The sequence below is a fragment of the Alexandromys fortis genome, unplaced genomic scaffold (assembly GCF_014885135.2).
Source record: "Alexandromys fortis isolate MF-2015 unplaced genomic scaffold, M_Fortis_MF-2015_v1.1 scaffold_8_9099976_23576923, whole genome shotgun sequence".
NCBI classification, from domain to species: domain Eukaryota; kingdom Metazoa; phylum Chordata; class Mammalia; order Rodentia; family Cricetidae; genus Alexandromys; species Alexandromys fortis.
The window spans coordinates 2,933,716-2,950,943 of NW_026067899.1; the positions used below are offsets into that span (position 1 = coordinate 2,933,716).

Here is a 17,228-nt window from a genome sequence, read left to right on the forward strand (position 1 = left end):
AGGGTCCTCTGCAGAAGGATTGCTGATGATTTAGGGTTTGTTGAAATACTTCAGATAAATATTTATGTACAGCCATAAGCTAATCCACAAGGAAAAATATAACGGAAAACATATTTTTTCCTTGAAGCCCTTTCAGCTGGTGATAAGATTCCTAGCTTCAAAGGGTTGGGAAATAAATGTGACCAATTAAAGTTTAACCATTTTGGGGGTTTAAGAAGACTCTTAACAGTCAGTGAAGTTCAGAAGGTTATATGTGGGCATGTATGCTAGCCACATCCTGGCCCCATGGCCAAGGGTGAGTCCAGGGCCTGAAGTCAACCTGGGATTTACCCCTGAGTTCAGAACCAGAAACACAAATGAAGTTTGGCATTCCAGTCAAAGTAGAGAGTAAACATCTGTCAAAGATCCTATAGTTTTGGAAATCTCAGTGTTTATCTTGGAGTATAATCCCAGTGCCGCACCAGTGAGGCCTTGGCCCTTCCTACATCAACTTTAAATGCTAATATTACTACTACGATTGCTACTATTTCTGTTACCACGATCAACAACCCGGCAACCTTCCTTGTTGTGTCTAGCACTGTGCCTGCTCCTTCACAGAGATCTTTCTCTAGCCGTCCCAGCTGCCTCTCCTTCTTCAGTCTCAGTTCAGAGAAAGAGAGGATAGTAAAGCCTGGAGTGGCAAAGGTAAGATTTGAACCCATGACTGCTACCAAAACTCATTCTTTTTCTACCCAAATAGAGTCACATGTAGATAGGGCCCACCATATCATAAGGATCTCCTAAGACTATTGCTTACTCCCTTCTCACCATGCCGCCATTTTCCCTCTTGCTCCATCGCTAACAGGTGGCTGTACCACCTGAGAAATCTAATGGGGGATTTACTGCCATTAGTCCCCTGAGTGCCGCCATGAATTCCCACAAAGGACTCACTACACAGAGTATTTGTCAAGCACTGTGGCAATCTGTTCTTCACAGGCCACATGGAAATCTGGCCCACAGTTGGCCCTGCTGACTGGGAGGTTGCTTCTGAGGTCAGGCTAGTTGGCTTGCAGCCCCAGAGCTACAAGGGACACACAGAAGAAACACGTGCCTGTTTTTCCCTCTTGTGAGGCGCCAACTCTCCCAAGCTGCCTGAATCATGAGGGTTCCAGTCACTCTGAGGTGTCCACAGTGAGGCAGCTCCTCTGGCGTGTGTTGCAGCTGCCATGCAGAACCATCCGCATCCTCCCTCCACATCTGTGCCCTTGCCTCCTTCCTGGGGTCCCTTCTATGTAACAGGCTGGCTGCAGTAGAAAATGGAACACGGAAAGCCTCAGGGCTTTGCTACAAGCAGGTCAGATTAATAAAGGAGGACCCTCCAGCATTGCTATGGAGATTCCCATCATCTGAGACATCATCATCTGTCCCATCATCTACAACCCAGAAACGCCAGTCTTTGCATTTTGTCATTCACAGTACACCATCACCGGTTCACACAGAAAACGGAGCTGAGCTGCAACACTGTACCTCCTGACTTCCACTCTAAGGCCCAGTCTGGTTTCTCCTCTGCTAAACTGACCCACTTCATCACACAGAGGGGGGACCACCTTTCCCGTGAGGCTGTAGACGAGAAACTGGGTGCTGGAATGTTCTCCACCAATCTAAGAGTGACGGCTTCATGCTAATCATGACATATTCCTTAGCTGACTGTGATTTGAGATTTAAGCCATGACAAGTAAAGACACAATATGGATAGAACAACAACAACAATAACAACAAATCCCTGGAGTAATCATTTGGCAACCGGAGCCTAGAGAAGCAGTAGGATTTACTGGCTCAAAGTGTGGATGCTGGCATAGACGGCCTCTTTCAAGTCCTGACTCTGTTGTAAGTGACACAAGCAGTAATTTATAATGTCTCAATGTTAGAAGACGCTGGAGTATGTGGCTCTGCTCTGCTTGAGCAGCTTCCTGTCTGTAAAACGGTTCGACAGGAAGGTGCTAATGATAAACAAGTGGTAGCTGGTGTTGCTCCTGGAGACAGTGGTTCTAGACTCAGAGTCCAGTCTGCCCCTTAGTGCAGCATGGCACCGCCTGAGGCACACCTGCTGATGGAGGGCAGGCAGCCCGCAGGAAATCTGAAAAAGCCAACCGAGAACTTTCCTTTTTCCCTTCTTTTCATTAACTAATCACTTCTATTTAATTTTCAGAGATCCAGGGATCGAACCCAGATGTCATATAGACTAACACAGCACGCTTACACATCTGCGACTCTGATGATGTCTGATTGACAGCTGTCACCAGACTCAGCTTCCCCAACTGGAACAGAGTGGTAGTGCCTGCAGATGACTGGTGTATGGGCTATATGAGACGCCCATGGGAAGAGACCGACCCCGTGCTGAGCATGGGGGAACTGGAGAGAGACCCTTCACACGTCCCTGCCGTCCTCATACTCCACACTACTTCCATCATGTCTGACTCTTCCTACAGACTCCCCCTGGCTCTCTCTGTCCTTTCCCCATGGAAGGGAACTGTGTGCTGTGTGCCAGCTTCTTTTGTGGACTGAACACTTTAGTTTGTTTTATCAGTTTTTTTTTTTTTTTTTTTGCACTAACTTCATTCTAGTTGGAGGATGGAGACATGACTCAGCAGTTAAAAGCACTGGCTGCTCTTCCAGAGGACCTGGGTTCAGTTCTCAGCACCCACATGGTAGCTGATAACTATCTGTGACTGTAGTCCTGGGGGAAATCTAATGCCCTCTTCTGGCCTCCAGGGGCACTGCATGCAGATGGTGCACAAATACATGCAGGTGAAACACCAACCTACATAAATATAATTAAATTCTTTTTTTTTTTAAATCAAGATTGAATTCAGGTGGTCCTTATGAAATGAAGACTTCTTTCTATAGAATGATGGCTTATCACTTTGGAGGTTCTAAAGGAAACATGTTTGGGCTCCTCTTCCCAATTTACCGTATTAACAAGATGGTAGGAATTGCTGCATGGTTCATGAAGCACCTGGGTTTACAAGAGAACTCAAATGAGTAAGACTCACCTATCTGGACTGAGGATGTCAATTGGTACAGCGCTTACCTGATATGCATGAAACTCTGGATTTTATCCCTGGCACTGTATAAGCCAGACGTAGGTGGTGCATGCTTATAATCCCTGTACTTATGGGATAAAGTCAGGACGGTCAGAAGTTCAAGGCCATCCTTGCCTATATACTGAATTCGAGGTCAGTCTGGGCCACACCAGATACTATAAGCAAGACAGCTAACTTACCAATCTGTGGCAGCTTTAGCAGAGGAGTCACTTGAAGTTTCTTCGTGGCCGTTGTTTGATTCTGCTTCTGAATCTGGACAGCTTCTCTTCTCAGGAGAGGTCTGGAGAACTGAAAGAAAACCAACATGGAGCACTCAGAGGTCAAAGGGCAAGACCAGAAGCTGGCAGGGCTGAGTTCTGTTGCCTGCCTGTGTTCGGCAGCTCCTTTCTTCCAGTCCTGAGCCCTACCCCTGAACATCTGCAGACTTCTAGGGCATGCCACTGAAACAAGCATGTTCTGGGACTTGAACCCCACATTAAGAACCAGCCCCCAGATCAGATAGAACAGCTCATAGGAAGACAAGCTACTCCTCTCTGGTATCAGCTATCTACAGTGGGTAGAGAGTCCAGGCCCCACAAGAGGTAGGTTCCAGCAGAAGCAGCCTGTAAGAGCTGAAGAACACCGTGAGAGACGTAGCTGAGCGACTCCTGGTTCTGGCTGTCAGAATATGGGTAACACTAGCTGTAAAGACTCAACCATTCCAGAGGTGGCCCATTTCCACACTGTTCTGCAAGGCAGTTACCCGATGAGTCTCTAACATAGGAAACAAATACAGTTATTCCTTCCCGTGACAGTGGCACCCGCGACTAATTAGTCATGGCTCTGTTTTCCGCTGAACTCACTCCCGCGTCAAGTTTCTCAACACTGCGTTTCAAGTTCTCAGAGTATGGGTCCCCAACCCGCGGCACAGCACCACCAGGAAAATTTGAGGACTGTGTGGACCCGTGGAGCTGCTTTCCTCAAGCTCTCCATAGGCCCCTGATCCCTGTTGAGGTGTGAAGCCATGCTTCCCGGTCAGTGATAATTATCGCAGGAATTGCATTAGAATCACACAGGGAGATTTTAAGCAGTCCCAATTCCACCCTCAAAAGATCCTACAACTAGACTTGGGTTGGGACTGGCATCGATTATTAAGAGATGCCCAGAGAGCTTTAATACAGGGCCAGGGCTGAAAACCACTGTTCCTGCTGGTTTCTATCCATCAACCATGGAAGTGAAGAGAACCCACACCTACTTGCCATTCTCACTCAGACAGTCTAGAAACAACCAACCCAACCCAAAATACACCCAACAAAGGTAACCTATAAATGTGGCCGTTGCAGTATATTAAGGTACACAACTAAGTTACAGACTGTTATGATACCAGGTGTGATGCCATGCGCCGTTAATCCCAGCACTCGGGAGGCAGAGGCAGGCAGATCTCTGTGAGTTCGCAGCCAGCCTAGTCTACAGAGTGATCTGGATAGCCAGAGAAACCCTATCTCAATATATATATGTGTGTGAGTGTGTGTGTGTGTGTGACTGTTATGATGATAAGACACAACATGATAAAATAAAAAAGAAAGAAAGAAAGAAAGAAAGAAAGAAAGAAAGAAAGAAAGAAAGAGTCCGATGCTTTCTTCGCGTATGCTGGGGGGAAACCATGCTCTCGGTTTAGATTGCTAGCTTGCTTCCTTCAAAATAAATATCTGTGTGCAGAAAAAATGTAATTCTTTGAGTTATTTATTGTTGATAAAACCATCTGTTGCCCTTATTATTGCTATTATACAAATGCCAAAAGGACAAAGAGAAAAAATTTAATGGAACATTATTACATTTTTATTATGACACAAAAAGCATTATAACCAGTGAAAATGAGATGAAAGAAAAACAAAGCATGCAGAAGTGAAGAGCTATAGCTTGAAGCCCATTGGCCAGCTTCTGGCCTTGCCACCTGCATTCTCTTGATTCAAGATTGTTTGGCTCAAACTCACTTGTTATGCGAGGATAAGTTCCAGAACAGCAAAACTTGACATGAGAAACATAAGAGCTTGTTCCTGGGCACAAACAAATGTCTGTTCTTCATTCTGAAGGAAAAGTGCCTTAGCTGGGCTGAGGATGTGGCTCAGTGGTTGGAGTGATTGCCTGGCAAGCAGGAAGCTCCAGGTTTGAACTTCAACATTAAGCAAGAGAGAACATGGAGGCCCATACCTGTGACCCCAATACTCAGGAGAGACAAACAGGAGGGTGGAGGGTCAGAAGTTCGAAGCTTTCTTTTTTTCAGCTACATGGTTGAATTCTTAGTTAGCCTGAACTACATGAGCTCCTGTCTCACACACATACAACAACATGATAGGAAAGAAAGGGAGGGAGGGAGGGAGAGTCAAAGGAAGAGAGAGAAGGAGGGAGTGGGGAAAATCTCCAAAAGTGAACTTTTACCTTGTTTTGGGACCCAATTCAAGAGCACCAAGAGCTAGCTACACAGCACTGCGTGTGTGGAGAGCTGGGATTGCTGGCTAGCATCTCTATATATTTTACAACCTTAATTTTAAAAAGGAACAACGACAGTTTAATAGCAGTCCCCAAAGGCAAACGTCACAAAGAAAGGTCATGAAGGTAGCGAGACCCGCGACCGACCACAGTTGTGGCTTCCCCAGGAGGTCAGCGCATGCCCAGTTACGCTCTTGCTTTCTGATAGAAACTCACAGAATTTCTCTTCGCGTAATTGAAGGGGAAACTCATTCTATACGTCTCATTCATTTACACTTCACTCATCAAAAATATTGATTCTAAGAGCTATTTGAAGTATGAAAACCAAACAGCAAGCCTAGAAAATATTCCTAGTAAAGCTTAGATGAAGTCTGCACCTCCATCCCCAGCATGGCCTCCAGAACAGGAGAGGGATGGGTCCATCTCAGGAGATGAGGAAGTCAAGAGGATCAATCCCTTGAGTTCAAAGCAGGACCCCAAGTTATTAAGTATTGAAGGGCATCCTGGTGCAAGCGTGGATCACCTGGAAGCTCTCTGGCATGCGGATCCTCAAAAGAAAAGATGGGGGAATGGAAATGAGAGGCAGGGTGGAGGGAGGGAGAGACGAAGGAGGGGGGGAGGAGGAGGAGGAGGGGAGAGAGAGAGAGAGAGAGAGAGAGAGAGAGAGAGAGAGAGAGAGAGAGAGAGAGAAACAAGGTCACCTGTTTTAGGTGAACCAGTTACGCTAAAAAAAAAAATTAGATCAGTGACATCATGGGAAATCAAGTTATGAATGTGAGCAACAGCAATGGTCACCAAAGGTGAGCTGGGGACAGTGTACAGAGGGTGGCAGAGGCATCTCCAGGCCTGGATCACCTGAGTGTTTCTGGCTTAGCGAAGTGAGGCAGAATGGCCTGAATCAGACCGCACCCTGTGAGCTCCGCGTATTTCCCAGGAACACCAAAGTGAGTGTCTATTAGATTACCTTGAAATAAAACGGGAAGGCATTTCAGTATCTAGGGATTAAAGCAAGGTATTTGTGTTGGCTGGTTTTAAATGTCAACTTGATACAACGTAGAGTCTCTTGGGAAGACTGTCTCGGGGAGGGGCTGTCTAGACCAGGTGTCCTGTGCGCATGTCTGTGAGATTGTCTTGATTAAGCAGTGTGAGAAGAGCCAGCCTGAGAGTGGGCAGCGCCGTGCCTCAGTTCTGAGCGCTGGACCGTCTGGAGTAACAGAGGCGCGCCAAGCCCACGCATGCGCATTCATTTTGTCTCTGCCTTTGGTGATGGAGACGATGTGACCAGCTGTTTCCAGCTCCCGCCGATGTGACGTCCCCCGAGGTGACGGACTGCCACCTGGAAATGTGACCTAAAATAAACCTGTCCTCTCTGAGGTTGCTTTTGGTCACGGTGTTTTATCACAGCAACCGAAACAAAGCTAGGGCAGCGCGGCACACCCAGACAGCTTCCGGGCCCGGAGACGCAGATGTGTGAGGCGTGAGCAGAGAAGCTATTGAGTGATGATGATTGCTGTGGTGGCCAGAGAGTGCATTCCTCTTAAAGACAAAACAACAGCACATGTTCAAAGGCACTATAAGAGAGGCACAGGCCATTGCGTGCCAGCAAGTGTATGACATACACATACACATGCGTACACGTGGGGCAGAGGGCACATGGGGGGAGAGGTGGGGTTTCCCCTCATAGTTTCCCGTAAAAGCCACCTTGTGACAGCTTGGTTTTGAACTTCTAACAACTGGAGCTGTAAGAGAATACATTGTTTTGTCACTTAGGCCACCAGATTTGTGATAATCAGCTCTGGCTGCCACAGGAAACTAATACCGGGGCTGAAGAGTGTAACTTATTCCCTGTCATCTTCTCAAAAGGGGGTTGGGACAGGTGGCGAGGACTGAAATTACCAGAAGAAAGAGATCGGGCATAAACGACCTCTCGTCTTGGTGGGGACAGTTGGTAGGGGCTAGAAATGAGGACGAAGAGATAAGGGCATAAACAAGGACATTCTTATTTAACAAACGTTGTTGTGGCCCTGACACTGTATTTTAACTCATTTAATCTGCTTGGTTATCCTGACTAGAAACCAATATTATTCCCACGTTACAGCTGATGAATTTGAGGTAAAGGGACATTAAATTACTTATCTATGGGACAGGGAGATGCCTCTATGGGTACAGGCACCTATCCCCAAGCCTGACAACCAGAGTTCCATCCTCAGCACACACAAACTGTCCTCTGACCTCTACATGAGCTGTGGCATGCTGTGAACACACACGTGTAAGGAAATACATGTGACTTTAAAAATGACTTGTCCGGCATCAGGTAGCAGAGCCAGGGTTGGAACTGAAATCATTTGGCCCTAAGTCTGAATTCTTTAGTTCCCCCCTTATTTAGACACAAGAACAATAAATAATCTTGCCCATCTCTCTCCCTTACAGATGACACAAGAATCCAGACTGGCTCATGTTCTTTCTTGTTCCCGGGGTTTAATGGTCCCAAGTCAGTCACTGAGAGCGGAGTCTAGACTGGTGTTTGGGGACCCACCCGGAGGATAATCCCCATCATTGTCTCAGTTGGCAGCAATGGAAATCTAGCAGGCTTTTTGGAGGGTGATCTAGGCTAGCTAAACTCCTGCTCTCCTAAGAGCTTGGGCAAAGGTTGTCACGGCACCTGGCGGATGCAAGAGCCAGGCCACCCCTCCTGAAGGTGCACTGGCAGGCTGCACAGGGAGCCAGAGCGCTTTCCCCCAGTGACAGCTGGTCAGCAGCTGCCTTGTGGGAGGCCCCACAGGCGACTGTCACCTTACCTTCAAGAAGAGGCCCTCACAGAGACACTCTCCCCCACCCCCACTCCACATTAAAACTCCTAGTCTTCAGCTTCAGCACACAAAATAAGTGCAGTCATTTCAGGCCTAGAAAGGCGGTCCCTACTTTGATTCTGCGGCCCTTAGTGCTGACCATTACCCCAGCTAAACTTTTAGGCTCAGAGAAAGTCCTACCTGGTAAAGGCAGTTACCTTACCGGCACAGGAAGTTTAAGTGGAAGTTTTTTCATATTCTATAAATTCAAACATCGTCATCTGAAGAAGGCCCCTTCCCTCTCTGCATGGTGGGAAGGTCATTCAATTCTCTTCCTTCTCCAGTAGTTGGATTTATTTCTTGTAATTAATTCCCTGTGTGCTTCTTAAAGGGGGGGGGGAGGAGTTGGTGGCTTCCAGAAGTGTGGCCTTCGCGTGGCTGTGCTTGCTGGCCAGTTTAGTGACCCTCTTAAACTCACAACAGAGGTGTCTGTTGTTATCCGTGTGATAGGAAAAGAACATGTTTATGCTGCTGACAATCAAACCCAGAGCCTTGCACATGCTAAGCACATGCTAAGCACACGCTCCACCACTGAGCTATGCCCCAGAGCGTCTCACAGGCTTCTCTGTATTGTTTTCATGACAGTCATCAAAATGTTCTACCCCGATGGGGTGTTGAGAACGTGGGGGGAAGAACAGCAGGCCAGGAGCTAGGAAGTCCTGCTAACAGGGCATCTCCCAGCAACCATGGAGGACAGCCTGGAGTGGGGTTCCTCACAGGCTCCCACGGTGAGAGTTAAGGGAAGGCAGGCCAGGAAATGTATATAAACCATACACATTGCTGTGCAGAAGTCTAGGACGCCAGGAACCCAATATGCTTCTTAGCTAATCAAACAGCTCCCATCTCTTGGAAATTGTCTTTTTCCTCAATGCTGGGGGTGGAACCTTGGTCCTCACACAGGCTAGGCCAGTACTGGACCCCTGAGATACAACCTCCCGCTTGGATCTTTCCAGCTCAAATAGTTCTGGCTTTCTACATAGTAAAATTACGTACTTGCAACAACTTTTTCTTAAAAAGATAAAATGTCTGTAGCAGTTTTACTCATGGTCACCAAGAACTGGAAACAACCTAAATAAATATCCTTCATCTAGTGAGTAGAAAAAAAATGTATGACCCGGTCAGACACAGGGTCCTGCTTGGTACTGGAAAAGGAGGAACTCCTGACCAACACAGCAATACAGGTGAACATCCAAGGGAAAGATGGCACACTATAAAGTCTGCACGTGGTGTGACTCAATGTATAGAAAATTCTGGAAAGGGAAAAACTACAGAGACAGAAGACCCATCGGAGAGCAGGAAGATAAAAAAGATCCAGACGGCCAGAAGGCGCTCTCTGGAAATACGCATCCTCTCAGCTGTGCAGGCATGTGCTGTCTGTGTGCTAGCCCCGTCTTATCAAACTTAATTTTACTGTATTAAACTGCATCATAATAAAAACCATCAAGAGGTTGTTCAGATTAAAGGTGTGGGGGGTACTCTTTTTCTGCAGGCTAGACCTAGTCCTGGAAAGCAGGGCCCACCTTTAGCTGAGGAGGAAGGAGGAGGGGAGATGGTCGCTGACCAGAGACTGTGTGCATCATTGACATAGCTGGTTTTGACACTAAGTACTTGGCGAGGGGTCTGTGAAATCAGCTCTGGTCGCCTGTACATCTCGAGCATCACAACTTTATTGACGAGAATGGCTCCCAGCTGTCACCCTTGCCACAGCGCCTGTTCTTGGCGAGATTCAGACTTCCCGGCCACAGCAAATCAAACGAGGATCCGGCTATGGCTCATCAAGCTGGGGTTTGAACTCCTGGCCAAGTGGCCGTCACTCAGCTGTTACGCCGCCAATCGTGCAGGCCCACAAAGGTCTTCCAGCTCTTCAGACGTCTGAAAGGCAACCTGCTTTCCACACCAGCCTCACCCAGTCAGGGGGATAGTTTGACTCCGGTCTCTAGAACGTCTGGCTTTGCAGGAACCCAGAAAGAGTTACTGGTTTCCAGAACAGATTGTGAGAAGGGCCTTAAGCAGTGAGGAGGGGAAATGGTGTTAGGGCCTCAGGAGCTCTCAGTACTACTAGGCTCGAAGGCTCGAAAGCAAAGACGAAAACAAAACCACTAAAAGGCCTGTCGCATGCTATTTTTTTCTCTTGTTGGATAACCCAGACACAAGTTAAGACTCAAAAAAAAAAAAAAAAAAAAAAAAAAAAAACCCCACATTCCTTCATAAAGATGCTATTGTAATTATATTTGTGATTTGACAGGTGCTTTTCTATCTGAAAGTAAGAAAGGCTTTCTGAAGTTCCAGCATTACTATGCTCACCTTAGAAGAGAGTCTTGCAGGTTTTCTTCCCCCTGAAGAAGTTAGAAAGCAGTGGGGGGAGGGGGGGCAGGTGATGAACAATTGCTACCTTTCCTCAGGTGAAGGGGTTGTGGGGGAGGGGTACGGGCAGGGAAACTTTCTATGTACCATTGTCTTTACAGCAGCCCTGAGACTTGGATCTGTTAAATTTCATATCTGACGAAACCAAGGCCCTGAGGCTAAATAATTTTCTCCAGGGAGGAAATTCTCCAGACATGATAGAATGTCTATAACCCTAGAGCTTGGGGAAGGGGAAGCTGAGGGATGGTGACTGAGACAGGCAGATCCCTGAAAACCCACTGCCCGGCTAGTCTAGGGAAAGCAGCAAGCTCCAGGTTTAGTGAGACAACTTGCCTCAAATAATAAGATGGGGAACTAGGTGGTGATGATGCACACTTTTAATCCCAGCACTTGGGAGGCAGAGGCAGTTGGAGCTCTCAGTTCCAGGTCAGCCTGGTCTACAGAATAAGTCCCAGGACAGTTAGGGTTGTACAGAGAAACCCTGTTTCAAAAATAAATAAATAAATAAAAATAAAAAATAACAATAGCAATAACAACATCAGCAACAAGATGGGGAGCAATAGAAAAATGCCTGATATCAACAGCTTGCCCACATTCACCCCCAACACATACACACATACAGAGAAGAGTGTACCTACACACAATATACATATACACTACACATACAATAACTTTCTCCAAGCTAGATGAGAAAGGATGGGATACCCATTGTTTCTACTCTGAATTCCATTTACATAGAACAGGATTTTAACTCTCTCCAAAGTTTTGACTGGTGCACATATCCATGGGCAATGGCCAAATAGAGACCTGGTAGAATTTCCAGTCCCAAGGGCACCATCTCTGCTGCTGCCACCAAATGTAGTTTTTAACTGAGTCTCTATTCTTCTATTTACCAGTAAAGACTTGGGAGTCAGATGTTGGGGTGAAAACCTGCTAGATCAGAAAAGCCAAGAAGCAACCAATTGACCTTCCTTTTTGGCCAGAGACCCAGCAAGAGAACAACATCTCTCAAGCTGTCCCAAACCCAAAAGACCCCGAATCTGCAAGTCTCTCCCCGTTTCTTCCTGTGAGTCTCTCTATCCATCCTCCTGACTTCACCATGCTCTCTATGGTTAATTCCTGTCAACCAGTTGCTAGCTCCAATTCCTGACCCAAGGTTGATTTAATTCACACAGGCTCAGGTTTCACAGTGCGGTCAGGTTTCACAACACCTCTCCCATAGGCAAAGCTGTCAGAAGTCAAGCCCTGTCTTTATATGTTGAGAGTCAGAAACTCCCAGGTAGCAGGAGAGCAGATGGAGAAGTCTAGACCTCACCCTGAGACTCCTCCCACCGTGTTCAGTGAGACAAAACCTTAGAAGAAGGAGATGGCACAGTCTGCAGGTTAAGGCTCATCTCAAACCCAGGAGCACCTAGAGATATCTCCTCCTCCAGATGTTAAAATAGGTGAGAACACCGGAGAAGGGAGGCAGCTGCTTCCTGCCCTCCTGTTAAGAGCTTGTCTGTCCTCACACCTGTGTCTTCTCTGCCTCCAGCTCTTGCTTTGAGGAACTTGGGCCTGTGTGTGAAACAGCCAGGGGGCTTCCTAAGAAACAGACTAGAAAGCCAGACAGTGCAACAGAGACAGAGCAATAAACAGGGACCAGAAGGGACACAGCAGCCTTGCTCACTGTTTCCCTTAAGGGCGGGGTCTCTTGTACCCCCTCTCCTGATTGGTGTGTGAGCCAAAATCTACTCATACACAGCTTTATTGGAATGAAAAATAATATGTATTCGATCTTTTGCGGCTGCAAGAATCATGAGCCATTGTACAGCATATCCTTGGTTATGATAATGACTTTTCAAATGTAATTGTATGTGTTTATTGTAGAATACTACATTTACATGAAGACACATGTACACATTATATATATATATATATATATTTTTTCCCTAAAACTCCCTTCTAATGAGTATTGACACCAGCATCCCTTAAGGGGAGCATGTTCTAGAACTGTGTGTAGAGCTGGAGAATTTGAAGGCCCAGTGAATCTAACTTTTTATCACGATGTAGGAGCCAGCCATGATAAGCTCAATAGAAACAGACCACCCAAAGGAAGTTCTTTACTTCCAGCCATTATCACCTGCCACGTAGGACTTGGCCATTGATGAGTTTAATAAGGCCTGAGTCTCAGTAGTTTACCATGAAGTAAAACCAAACTGAGATTACCTGAGCACCACCCAGGAACAGACCATCCAAAGGAAATGCCTAACGTTCCAACCACTGTAGATAGGGTCACCTGTCAGCACACACTCACCAGGACACCCCTAGACAAATGTCAGCCAATCAGGGGTCCTGAACCTTAGAAATCCCTCACCCCCACCTTTACTACTATAAAAACCCAACTTTACCTAGGCTCAGGGCTCTCAAGTATTCCAATATGTTGGACACATTGAGAGACCGAGTTTGCAAACTTGTATAAAATACAGGCTCTTTGTTTTTGCATACAGGACTCAGTCTCCTTGTTGGTTTCTGGGGGACTTCGCAAATCTGGGCATAGCAATGACAGCCCAGCAAAAAGCAAGTATTTAACAAGCAGGAGAATTTAAAATAAAGATTCCTTCACCTAACAATATCTGTGGACTGTAAAGAAAAAAAAATCTGCAATTATCTAGTTGTTATCCCCATCATGGGCACTAAAGGAAACAGAATTTTTAGTGGGAGGGGAAAGAAAGCATGCTGCCACTGTGCATCCCAAGTCCTGTAAATTTTTCTTTGAGATTTTATTTATTTTTATTTTATGTGCATCAATGCTTGCTTCAGTGTATATCTGCACACCATATGCATTCAGTTCTCATGGAGGCCAGAAGAGGGCGATGGATCCCCTGGAACTGAAGTTAGAGCTCATTGTCAGCTGTCATGTAGGTACTGTGAATTGAACCTGGGTCCTCTGGAAGAGCTGCCAGTGTTCTTAACTACTAAGCCATTTCTCTGCCCCACCCTACTCCTTTAAGTAATGTTTGTTTGTTTGTTTGTTTGTTCGTTTGTTTATCCTGAGGCAAGCTTTCTCTGTGTAGCTTTGGTTGTCCTGGAACTTGCTCTGTAGACCAGGCTAGCCATGGACTCACAGAGATCCACCTGCCTCTGCCTCTGCCTCCTGAGTGCTGGTATTAAAGGGGTACACCATGGTTTAAATTTTGATTTTGAGGCAGGGTTTCACTGTACAGTCCAGGCTCAGCCTCCTGATAGAAGCACACCACCACCAAGCCATTGAAAGTTAAAAAAGGAGGCAGTTTAGCCAGGTGTGGTGATGTATACCTTTAATTCTTACTCTCTGGAGGCAGAGGTAGGTGGATCTCTGTGAGTTTGAGGCCAGCCTGGTCTACATAGTGAGTTCTGGGACAGCCAGGGTTATATAAAAAGACCCCGTCTTAAAACAAAACAAAAGGCAATTTAAGGGTTTGAGCCATTTTAAACACTAAAAATGTGGTTCTGTCGCAGGGTAGGATCAAGCAATCTGGAAGCAAAGCTTGCTCTTCCTTCTGAAAGGCACTCTGAAGCAGCTCCATTCTGGTGGCCCCACAGGCAGCTGGCTTAGAATGTGTACTCACAGGTTCAAGGCTCCCCTTAGTGAGAGAAGTGGCCATAGTTGTTGACACTGGCGCCATCATCTGATGACACCTGTGTGGTTTGGCAGGGCCAAGGCGGGGAGCGGGTGAGCACTCTGATGGAGGAGGGTGAACGGGAAGTTTCCACGGCACTAACAGCTTCAGTGAAAATATGCTGTGAACTACCAGGCTGGGTTGGCATGGAAAAACCTAAAGAACGAGGCTGCCACTGTAGATGCTTGAGAAATTCTCCGTGGGTTGTTTCTTTTGACACTAGTCATTGAGGGATACATGTTTTGTTTGTTTTCTTCAGAGAATGAATGTAGCTAGGCTCTTTTTCTGCAACTCAACGGCTAACCAAAAAGTAATAGATTTGTAGCGGCATAAATATAACTTAATATTTCACTTGGAATGTCCCGACTAGCTGAGTCTTAGTATGTGCTGTCTTGTTACCTGGTTTTCTTACAGAGAGCACTTTTCTCCGTCAGAATTAATGGAAGCAACAAAAGAAGCCAAGGTAACTGACATTCGAAGTTATTCCCCAGTCCCTAAAGGAAGCCAGCAAAGAATGGTTGGCTCCGCCCCCTCAACTCCTACAGCTCCTGGAAGCTCGCACCGCCTGCTGCTCGGGGACGCCACGCAGGAAACGAGTCCTCTCGTACCCAGGGTGTTTTCTCCGTCTGTTTTCTCTCCAACATTTGAGCGCTGGCTGCTGCACCTTTGGGCCGGGAGAGGTCTCCAGACCACCAGCTCATGTATTTGAAAGGCATCTGTTTATTTTGAAAATGCAAATCTGTCTACCTCAAAGACCGAATGGGAGGGAGAAGTGATTTCAGCCTGGAGTTCCTTCCTTCTCTGCCTCGCACCCAGGGCACTGGCCACTTAACTCAACCCCTGGGAGCCCAGGGAAGAATCCACAATTAAACTGAGCAGGCTCACCGCTCTAGAATCAGCTGGGCGGGTCATGCGGGGTCTGGTTTAAAGCACCTCTGAGGTCCTTAACGAAAGAACACGGGGCTCCTTGTTGAGGGCTGCCCGGAGGAGGGCAGGATCCTGGGGCCAGAGGCTCCTATCAGTGGCCGCCCAGTCCTCAGGAGCAGAAAGTAGCAAGGTTAATGCGGACTTTGATCTCTGACGAGGCGTACCAGCTAGAATTAATTTACATTTCAGATGAAAAAGGCTGACAGTATGAAAAGGCAGCTTGTTGCTGGTATTCGAACGTGCGGTAATAGATCGGGAATTCTGAGAGGAAGTTCTGAGGACGGGCTAAGCTGCGCTGGGCTGCTTTTATTGGGAAGGAGATGAAAGGAAAACAAATTTTGCTCTGTGCTGCTCTGCAGCAACATGTAGGCCAAATGCTTCCTAAATTTTAAGGGCTGCTCTCTCTCTCTCTCTCTCTCTCTCTCTCTCTCTCTATCTATATATATATATATATATATATATATATAACGTATCTCGGCAACGTCATTAAATAAAAGAAGAGCTGGAAATACAAACAAATGGGTTCCACAGGATCGAAATTTCAAAAAAGTAATTTATGAGGAAAACAATTAGTCAGAAATTAACCTCAGAAATGGCTGTGTCGAGCTGGTCACCTGCCTCTTTATGTAGTTTTTGTTGTTGTTGCTTTATGTGGACAGTTCTATCTGGGGCATTTTCTATGGCAGGAAAGGGGGCTTATGGGGAGACAGTTGTACCAAATCACAACCCTAGCCCCAGTCCTAACCCTAAGGGCGCATCAGGTCCTGTCCATTTTGTCAGCTGAAGGCAGAGAGACTCCACCTGCTTGCTGCCACCCTGGGCACTGAGGCGTGGGTGTGACCTTCACGCCCAGGTGAGAGCCCCTGCAGAACTGGCTAATACACATTTTAATGCTACCTAGTGGCTGAGAACACTGGGGGTGAGGCTAAGGGGGGTGAGTGCTTGCGAAGCTAAAAAGAAAAGGGAGGTGCTTTAGGAAGACACAGAATTACTCTTCCCTGGTACCTGCCCACGCACTCCCACCCATAGTTGTCTTCAGACAGAGGTCATGAGGCCAGTCTGTTTTTACTTAGTGTTCACCTGGCCCTCAAATGTGATTTTCAGACATTTCATGATTTTCATATAATGGACTCAATGGATCAACAGCATACAGGCTTAAAGTTTTTATTCTAAGACATATGTTGAGCATATTGCAAAATCTGAGATCAGCTGGTATCCTGTGTGTGTGTGTGTGTGTGTGTGTGTGTGTGTGTGTGTGTGTATTGGCAGTAAGTAGTGAACATAAGATGCACTTGAGTTTGGGTTTCTTAAGCTGCAACAAGAAATCGTTCACTTTTCACGGGGCTTTGAAGTGGCAGAGGTTAGAAATCGCTAGAAATGGTGTTAAGTGTGACACGTCTGCATTTAAAGGCCACCTCTACTCCCGAAATATCTGAGTTCTTAGTGAAGATGCCTGGCCTCCACCACGGCCTAAGAATTCTGAGCAGGACCCTTTGGCTGAGTGGCCTGCTGGAGAAGATCACAGCTGTTTGAAGGCTCCGCCTCTGGCCCCCCTGCCCCCCACTTGCTTCCTGCTGCAGGATTGCCCTCCACAAGCACATTCCATCTCCAGTTTCTTGCACCCCTGAAACTCGGCATGGTCAAGATCCTGTGTCCCCTAGAACCTCAGTTTGGGATTTACAACTTCAAACTAGGGAGGGAACCTGACTTGGCAGCCATGCAGGGCATGCGGTTTACAGAAGGACTCAATGACTCCTGAGCCGGGAGTGGATTTATAAACCAGGAACCAAGGTTCACAGCTCTCAGGCTGCTAAGGGCAAGTGGATCCCAAGATCCACTGGGTGCTCTTGTGGGGCCCAGAAGATTGTGGTAGCCACGCAGACGTGGATTTTTGG

At 46.8% G+C, this 17,228-nt stretch overlaps 1 protein-coding gene across 1 annotated transcript in view; it reads right to left on the reverse strand.

Moving 5' to 3' along the window:
- Myo3b (myosin IIIB) overlaps positions 1-17,228 on the reverse strand; it is a 270,528-nt gene that overhangs the window by 74,063 nt on the left and 179,237 nt on the right. The window contains exon 28 of the mRNA XM_050123618.1: positions 3,263-3,371. Coding sequence (XP_049979575.1) covers positions 3,263-3,371 — 109 coding nt within the window. The remainder of the gene's footprint in view (positions 1-3,262; positions 3,372-17,228) is intronic.